We start from the raw sequence: 14,623 nt of genomic DNA on the forward strand, positions 1-14,623 counted from the left end.
CCTTCTAACTTATTTCACTTAAGATAATCTCCGTAGGCTCCATCCATGTTCTCAAATGATGAGAGTTCATCTTTTTTTAAATAACTGCATAGTATTCCACGTACTGCATCTTCTTTATCCATTCTAATAGGTATAATGTAAAATCTCACTGTGATTTCAGTTTGCATTTCCCTAATAATAAAAGATGAACACCTTTTATGTATCTGGTGACCATCTGTATGTCTTCTTTGGTGAAATATCATTTGGATTTTCTGCTGATTACATTGAGTTACTTGTCTGTTTGTAGATATTAATCCCTTGCCTGAGGTATGTTTTGTTGATCTTTTTCTCCCATTTAATAGATTAGCTTTTTGTTTTAATGATGGTTTCTTTTGCTGTGCAGGAGCCTTTGACTTCTGGTAGTCTCACTTATTCATGTTTTCTTCTGTTTGCCTGATGTTGGAGACAAATCCAAAAGACGTCATTAAGGTCAATAGCCAAGAAGTTATCATTCCTGTTTCCTTCAGTGTATTTTGCTTTCAGATCTTATATTCAAGAACTTAACCAATAGAAATTAACTTTTTATATGATATAAAGTAGTAGCATGGTTTCGCCCTTTTGTATGTGGCTATCTAGTTTTCCCAGCATCATTTATTGAAGTTATTTCTTTTTCTCTATTTCAAGCTTCTAGCTCTTTTGTTATGAATTGGTTGTCTATGTAGTGTGGCATTATTTCTGGGCTCTTGATTCTATTCCATTGACCCATGTGTCCACTTTTAGTTCATTATTAGTGCAGTCTGAAATCAAAGAATATGGTTATCTCCATTTTTGCTCTTTTTTTCTCAAAATTGTTCTGTTATTTAAAGTTTTTTATGGTTCATTACAAATTTTAGGATTTTGTTGTCATAGTTCTGTGAAGAATAGCAATGTAATAGGTATTACATTGAATTTGTATATTGCTTTAAGTAAAGAGGCTATCTCAACAAGATTAATTCTTTTGATCCATAGTGTGGAATGACTGCATTTTTTTTGTGATTTCTTTAATATATTCCAACAGTTTCATAGCCTTCAGGGTATAACCCATTCACTTCGTTGATTAAAAACATGCTTAAATATTTTATTCTTTTTGATGTGACTTTAAATAGTATGTTTTTCATTTCTCTTTCTGCTAGTACATTGTATATAGAAATGCAACACACTCTTTTGTATTTTGATTTTGTGATCTATAGCTATATTTGTTTATTATTTCTAATAGTTTTTAGAGGAATCTTTAGGGCTTTTTGTGTATAAATGTTATCTGAATTTAGTAACAGTTTTACTTCTTTCCAATATAGTTACCTTTCATTCTTTTATATTTTTGCCTAATTTCTCTGGCAAGGACTTCCAATACTATGTTAAATAAATAATAATGGTAATAGTGCTCATCCTTGTCTTGTGTCTGATATTAGAGAAATGTATGTCTTTAGTTTTTCACCACTGAGTATGATGTCTTTTGTGGACTTTATTACACTTAAGCGTGTTGCTTCTATTCCTGTTTTATTAACAGTCTAAATCATAAATCTATGTTGGTTTTACCAGGTACTTTTTCTGCAGTAAGATGATCATATGATTTTTAATCTTTCACTTTGTTGATGTGTCATGTTGATGGAATTGCATATGTTGAAATGTTCTTTCATCCCTGGAAGTAATTCTACAACATTGCTGGTATATGATCTTTTTAATGTATTGTTGAATTCACTTTGCCAATATTTTCTTGAGGATTTTGGCTTATATATTCATCAGAAATGTTGACCTGGTTTTTGTTTGTTTGTTTTTTTGTGTTTTATGATATACTTGTTAGGCTTTGGTATCAGAGTGATGCTAGCTTGTAAAAAGAGTTGGGAAGCATTATCTTCCCTATTGGATTATTGGAAGAATTTGAGAATATTGGGTTTTTGATCTTCTTTGAGTATTTCGTAGGATTCATCAGTGAAGCCTCTGGCCCTGGACTTTTGTTTGAGGAAGGTTTTTGTTTCTTTACCTGTGAATACTCTTTTCAGACCTTATGTGTCTTTATGTTTTAGTTTTAGAAGGTTGTACAATTCAAAACCCTTATTTATTTCTTCTAGATTATCCAATTTGTCGGCATACTGCGGGTGATAATAATCTTTACAATACTTTGTACTTCTCTGGTATCTATTTTAACTTCTCTTTCATTTATGACATTATTGATTTGAGTTCTTTCTCTTTTTCATAATGAGTTTGATTTTTTTCAAAAAGACATTTCTTCATCTTATTGATTTTGGCTTTTTTTTTTTTAATTTCTGCTCTGAATTTTTTCCCTTCTTTCTACTGACTTTGGCCTTCATTTGGTTTTATTTTTCCACTTCCTTTAGCTATAAAGTTAGATCATTTAATTGAGATTTTTCTTGAGATAAGTCTATATTGCCATATGACACCTCTCAATACTGTTATTGCTGCACACCAAAGATTTTGGTATATAGTATTTATATTTGTCTATGATATTTTCCTTCTTGATTTCTTTGTGACCCAGCAGTTTTTCATGAGTAGCACATTGCTTAAGTTCTACATATTTTTTGGTTTTCTTTTAGTACTTGATTTTAACGTGATACTATTATGTTCAGAAAAGATATTTGAATTTTTTCTTCTTAAATTTATTGAGACTTGTTCATGTCATCTCTCTGTGAGAATAAACCATGTACAAATGAGATGCATACACATTCTGCTGCCTTTATGTAGAATATCCTGTTACATGTCTTTTATGTATGGCTTGGGTAATGTAACATTTAAAAACCAACGTTTCACTAATAATATTCTGTCTAGAAGACAGATGATGTGAGTAAGGTGTTAAAGTCCCTACTATTTTTGTGTAACTATCAACTTCTCCCTTTATATCTGTTAATATTTGTGTGTACATATATATATACTCCTATGTTGGACACATAGATAGATACAAACATACATAGATACATAGATATATAGATACATAGATAGATACATAGTAGATATGATTGTTTCCATGTCCCTCTCCCAAATCTTTAAAAGTATATACAGAAAATTTAATTGATATTAATCACATCCACCATCTGTATGGTCTTTGCAACACATTTGTCTCAGGGATCTGTACTTGACCAGATTCTGAGAGCAGGGAAAGCATGTAAAATATACATTCCTGGAAGGGAAAGGTAGTGAGGAGCCTCCAGTTGCCTGCCTCAAGCACATCTTGATTGCTTTCCTTAATACATGGAGATAGGTTGCAGACCCTCAGTGGAGACAAGAAAGTACAAATAGTACTGAATCCTATATACACTATGTTTTTTCCTATACATACATATCTATAGTTCAGTTTAATTTCTAAATTAGGCACAGTGAAGATTAATAAAATAGAATAATTATATAATATACTATAATAAAAATTTGTATTTATAATAAAAGTAATTTTACATGAATGTAGTCTCTCTCAAAATATCTTATTATATGTAATCTTTATATCATGGTGATCACAGATCATAGACTGAAACCATAGAAAGCATAACTTCATTATAAAGGTGGGGGGGCTAGTGTATCTTGGAAACTTTAATAACTATCTGAGAAAGTCCCAAAGAAAGAAGAAAAACTAGGTGGTAAACTAAAGAATAGATGGTAGGTAGGTGGGAAAAAAATGTTTTAAGTAGAGACTCATGGTGACAGATTAAAGAGTTATTTAACAAAAAGATCAACAAAGGACTATATTGAACTCATCTCCCTCTAAAGGATTAATGATGGGTCTAAAGGATTAATAATGGGTCTATATGGAATGCCAAAGCAAGACTGTTTGTAGTAGGAAGTGAAGATTGCACATGCTCCTAAATCCAACAAGCCTCAGTAGACACAACTAAAAGTCAAAGGATGTGTGCCTTGTCACAGATATTTATTCAGAAAAGACTGGTGCCAAAGCCAGCAGATTTTGATATGTGTCTGTTAATGATAATTTAACCATTAAGCCTTTAAATCCTAACACATTTTCTTTCCCTGTAACTAATTGCAATTTGCAAATGATTCTATTTTGCTCTCGTCTCTTGTTTAACTATATTTTTATGTATTATATCGCTATTTATGCTTGCACTTTAATAATTTGATAAATTAGAATTTCTTGAACATAGGTAAAGTGGGATGGGGAATTCTGCATAAAGAAAGAATACTAGGAGATTAATACAATTATTATTAAGCTATTAGGTAGAGTTGGCAAGCTTGCTTTCTTGACCTTTGCTGTCTTATTTTATTTTAGACTATAGGATTCATGCTTGCTATATAGTTTAAATGTTAGCATAAATAAATTTTAGTATAAAAGGACATGAAATAAGATTCTATTATGTAAATATATTTTAAATATTTTCCAGAAAGCTGTAGAGGAACCCCTTAATGGTATGTGGTTATTATAAACTTGTATATTCTTCTTGATCCATTACCAGATCATAACTTGAGCTGGCCCAAGAAGTGAAAAGATTCCATCTATGCTTTGGGAAAACTAATGCTTTTTAATCTTGATCAACCTTTTGTAATGTTCTCACCTTTGGGGAAAAAATTCACTCATTGTTCTGTGTCACCACATAATTTGCACTAGTCAAATGATACTTGGGCGAAAGGACCATTGCCTTTTTTATATTGGCTAAAATGAACAGTAATGTCCCTGCAGGGAAGCATCTCAATTAATTTAAGTTTCTGATTTACAAATTTCAGAAAGAAACAGGGTCTTAGCATGGAGCGGGACCAAAATATCTTACTTTCTTTTTCCCTAAATTTGGACTTCTATTTCCACCTGAATTTGTTTCTTTTGTGGAGGCTGTGGATATGATTCACAGAAATGCTTTTGTAACCAAAAGAAGCTTTAAACTTAATCTGGCTCTGTAGCTATGAAATAGTTGGCATGATCTTAGTGCATATTTATTTGTTTAGAAAGATTTCTAATTGTGTAATCCTACTAACTGTCTGCTTGGCTTGTTACTAATTCTTAGCATTTAAAGAACCAAAAGGAATGATGAATGATGGTAAGTACAAAATGTATCTACAGTTATAAATTGGTTAAATATAGGCAATGAAAAATAGTGAAATCAGATAACTTCTGGAATACAAGTGATTTTCAATAAAAATTCCTTTTAAATAAAAAGGAGCCTGTCAAATTATAAAAGTCCACATTTCCTAAGTTATAAAACTGAAATTTTCTGTTAAAAATTGAAAAACTAGTCATATAAAAACTGTAGAGTATCACTAATAGAATCTAGTTATACTGCTCATAGCAGAAAGCAAGCACACTTTGTAAAAAAAAAAAAAAAGTTTTCCAGACACAGTACCAGATGCCTGTAATTTTCAAATGCTTTTTATAAGACACATAGGTTTGCTGGTCTAAATCTTTGTAATGTTCACAATTTCTTTTGTGCTTGTGTTGTTGATTTATTTGCTTTCAAAACCCATGGACTTAATATCTCTGCTTTCCCAAGCAAGAATTGGTTATAACATTTTGGGAGATTTTTTAAAAAAGAAATAAAAATGTTCATCAATTTGAGTTTTCACTGTATTGCTTGGAACACTAAGGTTTTAACTCTTAATTTTTATGGAATGTGCCAAACACATATACTTGTTATTTCTAAAAGTTAAGGCAGAGATAGTGAGTGCCATGAGTGCTCACTTTGATTTTAACTTTGTGATTCTTTAGTTCTGTCAGCCTTATGAGTTTTTCCTTGTCTTCATACTTTTGATATGTACTGTCACTCCTTGATTCTATAAATAGTTTGCTTTCTATTTTGCTGTTTTAAAGTTTGTGACCAACTTGCTCTCCTTTATAGTAAAGAGCAGCTTTTAACCCAAGATACCACACCCCCTGAGTACAATTAGTTTTTTCATAAGATTAAAAATATGCCAACTTTGTGTTGGTAAACTAAGTGTAAAACGTTTAAGTTGGTGAATTATGTTTAAAATATGTTTAGGCTTGTGTTCAACAGGAGTCACAAAACAATCTTTTGTAGACTTTTATCATAGCCTTTATTGTAAAAATGCATTTATTAAACTTGCCACTGCCCTCTGGAAAAAATTATAGTTTGTAGTTACAAATTACATGACATTAAAAAAGTAATTGGCACCTGAAATTGTGTGATTTGTCCATGTTTGCATTCTGGTTTTCTACTTTTTTTATTTCTTTGTTCTTTTCTTTTCCTACCATGGTGTCATTCTTCTGTACTTCTATGAAAAAACTAAATTCCTTTTCTCCATTGTCAGAAAGCCAGTGGAAAACCTTGATAACAATTTCCTTTGTTCATTTTCCTGGAGATGTAACTTTTTTCGAACCGTATAAGGAGACACTTTATAAAGCAGACTTCATAGCATGTGAAATCAATGTGGAACTTTCAGATGATCTTAATTTTACTATTATTTATCTGTTCAGAATTTATTTTAAAAAAAGTCTTCCTATTGACAACAATGTCAATAATGTACCCACTTTGTCAGTCAGTAAGGTTTGGTGCACCTCTATACCCAAGGGCCACACCTAATCACATGTTTATTTCACTGACATTAAATGAATGATGTATCTAAAGTAAATGTGATAGAATGTTATTCTAAGGTTGATATCTTTTGCTTTGAAAAATCAGCCACTCTTAGGTTTTCCTCAGCTAACTCAGGAAATGGAAAGCATCAAACTCAGTTGATTTGCATTTTCATTTGGGATTGACCTTTTACTTACTGTAACTAAAAAGGCTAATGATTTGTAAATATAATTTTAGGATACTGTGTACATGAGGCAATTCCAAATCTCAAAAATACATCAGCATGTTAATGCATAGAAAATAGAGATAGATTATGATAATGTGTTCCTTTTTCAACTTTGCAGAATAACTGAAGTGAAGTGATGGACTCCGATTTGGAGATGAGTAAGATGTGAAAGGAGTACACTTGTGTTTAAGCACCATGGCCTTGATTCACTGTTCAAGAGAAGAAAACAAGAAACATAAATGGTATTCATCTGTGAGAGAATATAATTCATTGACCCTTAAAATGATTGTTACAGTTTTTATTCAAAGCATATGTAATTTAGTTAATAAAAGAATCACGATGTGGTATGTGCCCAATTGAGATCCAGTTTAGGTTGTTTTTTTTGTTTTTGTTTTTGTTTCTGGTTGTTATTTTTACTCAATTAGGGGCAAAAATTAGAGTGGGCAACTCCCAAGAATGACGTCTCTCAGATATTAGCGTCCTTGACTCTAGGCCACAAGTGTAAATTGGCTCAAGGTGAGAATTACCTGATCAATTAGTAACAGAGGTATCTATGAACAACAGTGGCTTCCAGTTAACCTTAGCAAACTCAGATTTCTAGCAGCTTTGACATCTGTGGTGGTGACTAAGTAATATGTCTGCCACTTCTAGGTCAAAGAAATAACCTGTTAGTATGGACAGAAATTTGGTTGGGAGCATCTTGTATGTCACCTTTGTGTGACATGGTACCGATGTGGAGGTCATGGTCTTCCTTCCTGGGGGTTGCCTTTCCCATTCTTCCTTCAACTTGCAATGTAACAGATCTTTTGCAGATTTTTAGGATAATTTTATCAATGAATGTGTTTTTCCTTTATTCGCACAACCTGTATAGCCTGTCTTGTCCCCTTGTTATTTGCTTCTGCTGTACAAGACATAGAACCTTTTCTCCTCTTTGAACATGGTCCAGTGACACAGTAGCATCATTGCAGAAAGGAGCCAGACTTGTTCTCAAAGAACTATGTTCACTTTTCAGCAAAAGTAGCAATGGTTGTAACATATGTATTCCCTTCCTCTGATTTGAAGGCACAATCAATAATGTTTCTTCACTTCTTTTCTGATCTGGGGCATGAAAAACGAAGATTGAGATTTGAACTATGAGTCTTCTGCATGGCAACATAATGTGTGTCACCGTCAGGCCAATGGGCCAGCCCTTGCGAGGGTGGTTTTCTTACTGTTGTATCTCTGTTGCATGATAAACACTCATCACTTTCCTCCTGTAGTCCTGCCTCGTACTCCCCTTACTCTAAGATTGAAAGGTAAAACAAAACCCCCACTTTTCCCACCCCTTTAGAAGAAAATTAACATTCTGACAGTTGTGGTCGCCTGGAGTACTTATAGATTATTAGCACTCGTCTTCCTCCTTTGTGGGTGTGTGTTCGTATGTGCTCATGTACAAGATAGGCACAGGCATCTTCTGTATGGACAAAAGTGGGGTACCTACAGGAGAGCAAATGTTAATTTCATGCTTTTAGTAAAAACATTTAAAAACAAAGATCTTTATTCGGTGGAATTATATTTGATGCAAATATTTGATCATTAAAATCTTGTAGGTAATTTGCCCAGTTTTTTGACTGCTCACCAATAACCTCTAAAAATACTAATTATTCTTCCTATTTGTGTAATAATAAGACATTCATATTTGTAGTTGCATTATTAATAGTTAATTCTTAGTCCATTGAGTGTTCTCATGTGCCTCTTTTATTCCAAATTAACTGTCATATATCATATTGGGTCCAAGTGGTTTGCTCAGGGCAAACCTAAATTTATGACCTGCTGATGTTACTCAGAAAACTGAGTAACACTGTAAACACACTGGAAAATGAATACACAAAAGACAGCTCTTCTTGAAAAACAAACAAAAAAAATTCTTCCCTAATTCTGTTGCTGGCCAAAATAATAGCCTGTGTAGAGGGGACTGCATTCCTTTATAAAAATTAGATGACTCCTGTTGCTCTTTTTCCTTCCGAAAATATTTATACTTTACTGATGTTATTTGTTACTTGAGTGATCAACTTTGATGGAGGGGGAAAAACAGATGAACTTGAAAAAACTCTAAATTCTTGTTCTCTATTAAGGAAAAGGTATGAAAATCTTTATAGCAAACTCTTTTATAAACTAAAGTTTACCTTTTAATATGTCATAAATTCTCATTTATTTGGAGTTCAGTCTTGGGATGTCTCCAATGTTTATGTTCTCTTAATGCTGCCTACTTTTGAGGCATTCACTGCCCTAGACACCTTCCAGAGGTAGCAGGAGAAATGCCAGATAAAATCAACTCTTGCTCTTCCTAGTTGTCAGATTCTCTAGAAAAGGGACCAGAGCAGCAGGAGCCCCCTTGCTTGGGCATCCTTGGGCCAGTTCATTCTTTTTAAATTAGTCTTGTCATGGCTCCCAGTTCTCTGCCATAGCAAATTTAAATTGCTAATGATGTGTGAGCATCAGATATCTGCCCCTCTTCCCCCCATCTGCTTTTCCTCACTGATCCCAATTTTGTGGCCTATCCGCCCATTCAACTTTCTTTATTGTACGTTCTCAGAGTGACACCACTTGTCATATTTACAACAACCTTTCTGACCTTTCAGCCAAATCAGACTTTGTTCCTGCCTTCAAAACATTATCCTCCTGCCCTCCCTCCCCACTGGCTCTCTTTTGCAGTCAACCCCATCTGTCTAGCTGCCTTTTGCATCTCTCACCTTTCCTAGTATGTCATGTGATCCTGCATAGCTCTTGTGGGTTTTGTTTGTTTTGTTTTGTTTTCACCTTGCTTCTCTCACTCAATTTAAAAATTCCTCCCTAGCGAGAGCTTTCTTTTTTACGTCTTCCTTTCTCTTCCTGCAGTGTTTTGCATATATTAGCTGCTCAGTATATAAGTTTGATATTTGAGAGTTGACTATATGAAATAGTAGATTTCCCACTATTTTTAACAGGGTGAGCTAGAGAGTTTTCTTCTTTTAATAACTTTCATATGTTCTGAAAACCTTAAAAGGTGACAGTTTTTCACTAGGAAAATTCAGATCCATCTGTTTAAATTTCTGAGAATGTGAGGATCAAAATAATGGGGATACCCCCCTAGTTGAGAGTATTGTTCTTTTTTAGGATGCTGTTGTCAATTTTGTAAGTGACCAACCAAATTGTGGTTTGAGTTAGTAAAGCTCAAAAAGTGATAATAAGTTCACTACTTCATTTCATTTATAAAAGGTAAGCTCTATATCACCTTATAGATTTTTCTTGTCCTAAAATAGGTATTCAGAACCAGAGATCTTGTGTATGTATGGAATACGTACCTGTTTGTTTACTTGTCATTGGAAACTGGAGAAATGATTTTGGGCAACCTTTATCTTTTTATTGTGTTTGACGGAGAATTTGTTTAGAAACATTAGTTTTACCTTTATCATATTTTCAAAATCACTAACTGCCATCACCCACACCCCACTTTGTTATGTCATTTTCAGTGGCTAATAGGGATAATCCAGTTAACTTTCCAGAAAAGAGCAGTGAACAGGAAGTTTTCCTGCATTTGGCTTTTGACAGCTCTTATCATTTAGGACCAAGTTTCCATTACCTTTAGTCTTTTGGAAAAATAAAAGAGGGCATTTGTAATAAGCTTCTCTATAAGACATCAGTGGAATCTTAAAAGTGTTGTTAACATGGTTGGTGAGAGGGGAAACATTTTAGTTTTTATTAGCCAGAGCGTTATTTACAAAAAGCCATTGTTGAGAATTAGATCCCACACCATATAAATATCCATTAACCATTCTAAATAAAGAAAACTCCAGTGTTGCTATGTGCAAGATCCTCTCCTGGGGGCTTTTTCCATAGCAATTAAAGGTGTGCTATTTGTCAGTAGCCATTTTTTGCAGTGATTTAAAGACCAAAGTTGTTTTACAGCTGTGTTACCGTTAAAGGTTTTTTTTATATGTATTAAATCAATTTATCACTGTTTGAAGCTTTGAATATCTGCAATCTTTGCCAAGGTACTTTTTTATTTAAAAACATAACTTTGTAAATATTACCCTGTAATATTATATATACTTAATAAAACATTTTAAGCTATTTTGTTGGGTAATTTCCATTGCGGTAACAGCAGAACACAAGCACATATCTGAGAGATTTAGTATATTAATGTATTTCCAAGTTGTCCATGTTTATTTCCATGTTTTCCATGTCACGATGGAAAGGATGACTTAGAATAATTGATTTATCCATTCTCTTTTACAGTATAGTACCTAGCAAATAAACCTTCACTCAAAGCAAAGATTTAATGTAAAGTTTAAAACAAGTTTCATCTGTTAATTTTTCCCATGATCTAGTGAAAACATCACATGAAAATGCAAATATAGGTGTTCATCCTGGTTAGGCTACTCACCGGCAGAGGACCTGCACAAACCACTTATCTGTCTCTTAGCTCCTCCTATTTATAGATTGAAATCAATTTCTTCCAAGACTGAAATCTTAAACCTGGCAAACAGGGGATTCATTGGCAAATGTAACTGTACCTCCACATGTGCAACGGATGTTGCACCCCCCAACATTGTCCTAAAGACTCCACATCTCGCCAGCGTTCAGCCTTGCTCACCTTGCTGCCTTCCCTTGCCGCCTTACGCACGATGACAAGATGGCTGATCCCAATTCAGAGAAAGTAGCAGCCAGAAAAGGGAATACATCTCTCTTCCCCAAGAGTCCTCGCCACCCCGGATTGCACCTGGGCAAATAACTGGGCCCGCCAGAGCTCCCTGTCTAACCTGGAATAGAGAATATAGGCTCCATCTGGGACGTGGGTGGGGGACAGAAGGGAAGTTTGCCTGAAGCCAAATCAGGGAACTGTTAACCAGATGACAAGATTGTGTCATTAGATTTTCGGGCCCAGGATCCTTAGTGCTGCATTCCTCACAGGTATGTACTCTGATTCCACATTATATGCGTGATTGTAGACCATCTGAGCAAAAAAATAATATTTGGCAGCAAAATACCACCTCACTCCTTACCTCTTAAGCAATTTAATTTTTATGCATTTATGAGGACTTTCTCACTCTCAGCAGAGTAACTAATGGAGATCAGAAAGCATTTAATGGCTTACCTCCTGCACTGAAAGCTGTTCCATGTGGCACAGAATTGTAGGCAACCTGATTAGAACTCCCACGGAGGTAGGATGCAACAGGATTTCAGTTTTCTGCAGTACCTCTCTGGTGCAAGCCTTCAAGTTTGACAGCTTTAGAAAATAATGAATTATGGTAACACCATAAGACAGAACATGATTTCACCAGTAGCTCAGAGTTTTAAGCAGAGTTTGGTATGTCAGAACTCTATACCCAGTATTTGCACACAACAATTAGTTTTCATACTTAAGTTTCAGAATCAAGTACTCATCCATCAAATCAGTAGAAACTGATATAGTTAAACCTAACCTATGAATAATTGGACTATTTACCATTGAAGACTGCTCAGACTGCATAGAAGTAATAGTGGACTTAATGATTAACATTTCATTTACTTAATGGTCATTTATTTACTAGTCATTGGACTAAAAGTAGTAACTCGTTGATGCTGGTTGTAGTCAGTTGTGGGAAACCAATATCTTTTCACCAATTTGGATTTTACTAGTTTGCTTGGAAAGGAGTTCAACTTGGAGAGAAATAATTTATAGTCTGAGAAGTGCAATCAAAAGTCAATCTTCTGGCTAGCTTTGCAGATTTACAAAACCTCTGCTATCATTCAGTTATAGACATTGCAATGCCCTGAGATGGTGCTGGGCTCTAGGATTCTCCCCTTGAAATAATTTTATCTGATAAAAGCTGATGCTTAAAACATGAGTCTATGGAAGCTTTTTACTTCTTTATTTTTAAAATAAATAATAACTTGGCTCTTTAGGTAGTCCATAAAGATGTTTTTATTAAAGTCCACAAAGATCATTTTTATTAAAAAGCATTCTTTCCTTGTCTGTTTGGTCAATGTTTATTGAATAAATGTCTGGTCTATGAAGTTAAGCAAAATGTGATCTACAATTAAACAGTAAAAAAAAGCACAACAGTTATTTTTATTAAAAACATTGTTTTGGAGGTATATTTAAGTTGCATTAAAGGTGAAATGAACTTTCAAGGTTATCATTCATTGTATAGATAATAGATTCCATGGGGAAAATATATTTTTCATGCCAGGGGTCACCAGAAAATTCCAAAAGTTTCACTCTCTCCACTGCTATCTATACCTCTTTCTCTCACAGTTGTGCCCCACGCCGCTGGGGGAGAGCCCATGGTGGATTGGCTCCAATTCGCCTTGTAGGCAGCAGTTATAGAAGGTTTCTCACTCTCCAGAGAGTTTCCACCCCCTGCATAGCCAGACAGTTTTAGAACTTTATGTTCATAAGCCTCATTTCTGCAGGTTAGAAGATGCATATATTTGGTTACCTGAAGAAACCTCTCTTCACTGCAGTGGTATCAGGTGTTCACTTCTCAAGGTTTCATTGGCTAGGCATATATCTTAGATATTTAAAAGCTTGGTTATCCTGAATTCAGTAGAGGCCATGTCTTCTCACACCTTTTGCTATGTGCCCGGCTATCAACAGGATTTTTCTAGTAACAACAACTAGTTAGTGGAGCTGAAAATATTACCCTGGATCCTAAGCAGGAGTATATTTGAAACCATCAACAAATACCAGTGTTCTGAGTTCCATTCAAACAAAGCTGTCAGAAAATTGTGGAAACTTTCTTTAAGTTGTAACCTGATGATAGCTTATGGGACATTTTATTAATTACCTGAAAGAATTGTACCTGAAATTACACACAACATTTTTTTCATTTTTTTCAAAACATCACATTTAGTAAAGTTCAGTGTCTTGTATTATCTGTATCTTTTGGAAAGTACTAAATATAGTCTCCTGGAAAATACTTAGCAAAAGGATTTGACTGGATAGGTACCAAATCTCATCCTCTGGTGTGGGTCATCTTTCATTCTGTATGAACAGACTCAGTACTGAGATCAACAAACTCTTTTGTCTCCTTCCTCAAAAGCAACTGGGATTTCCCACAGGAGTCATAATATGAAGTAATGAAAAAGGTCTAAGAACAGATTTTTCTTGAATGACTGGGTCCCCTGGGAGGCCACTTGGGTGCTGTAACATGTGTTAATGAGACCAGGGTTCCTCACCTGAGCCCTTTACTTATACGACCTGTCTAGTTTCTCAAAGGATTTAAAGGGCTCCATTTGGATAAGATAGCCTTACACAGAAAAAAGCTGTCTTCCACAACCACAACCTCTTCATTGCGTCACAAATCAGTGTGGGTGTCCGAGGAGAGCAGAGCGAAGGTGGATAAACAGTTCAATATGAAACCAGGCCTCTGAATGCTGTGCTTGTAGCAACCGGCACCGAGGGCGAGATTCATTTATTCCTGTAAAGAATAGTTCTTTATTTTTCCTCTGAGAAGCAAAGCCACTGTAATAATTCTCACTACATGTAGAAAATGAATATTAAAAACAAAATTCCTGAGTCAACACAGTCCAAGTACCTGGAGACTGGCCAGTGAAACTGGCAGTGACAGGTGCTGTGGAAAACAACATTTATGATTCTGCCTTCCCTGGTTCTCCTGAGTGCTTGATTCTTCAAGTTGGAGATAAAAATGAGGGCTGAGCACTCAAGGTGAGATGAGAGAGAGCAGCATGTGTTCTTCAAAAACATAATAAAATAATAGATTTTAAACTGGTGCTGAGTGTAACTTACAGTTTCAAAGGGCTTTTTTTTTTTTAATGAAATCTTTGCAAGCAATAGTAAAGAAACCTAGAACCCCCTGGAGTGATGGTTAAAGGGCTGTCAGAGATTTAAATCTAATTACTAGCTTGAAAGTAAAGAAGAAAAAGAACCGGCCAA

The 14,623-nt window shown here is 34.6% G+C and overlaps 1 protein-coding gene across 4 annotated transcripts in view; it reads left to right on the top strand.

Annotated features, from left to right (window-relative positions):
* The window catches only part of CD47 (CD47 molecule), a 57,929-nt gene extending 47,115 nt beyond the window's left edge, over positions 1–10,814 (top strand). For 2 of the 4 annotated variants that reach the window (XM_012733291.1, XM_012733302.1), the window contains one exon: positions 6,842–10,814. In XM_012733291.1, coding sequence (XP_012588745.1) covers positions 6,842–6,850 — 9 coding nt within the window. In that variant the 3' untranslated portion in view covers positions 6,851–10,814. Of the gene's footprint in view, positions 1–4,358; positions 4,384–4,973; positions 5,007–6,841 lie in introns of all 4 variants that reach the window. The other 2 variants (XM_012733288.1, XM_012733289.1) reach the window with 2 other exon arrangements.
* The last annotated feature ends 3,809 nt before the right edge of the window (positions 10,815–14,623 follow it).

Source organism: Condylura cristata, unplaced genomic scaffold (genome assembly GCF_000260355.1).
Source record: "Condylura cristata isolate star-nosed mole 26May11 unplaced genomic scaffold, ConCri1.0 scaffold00003, whole genome shotgun sequence".
NCBI classification, from domain to species: Eukaryota; Metazoa; Chordata; class Mammalia; order Eulipotyphla; family Talpidae; genus Condylura; species Condylura cristata.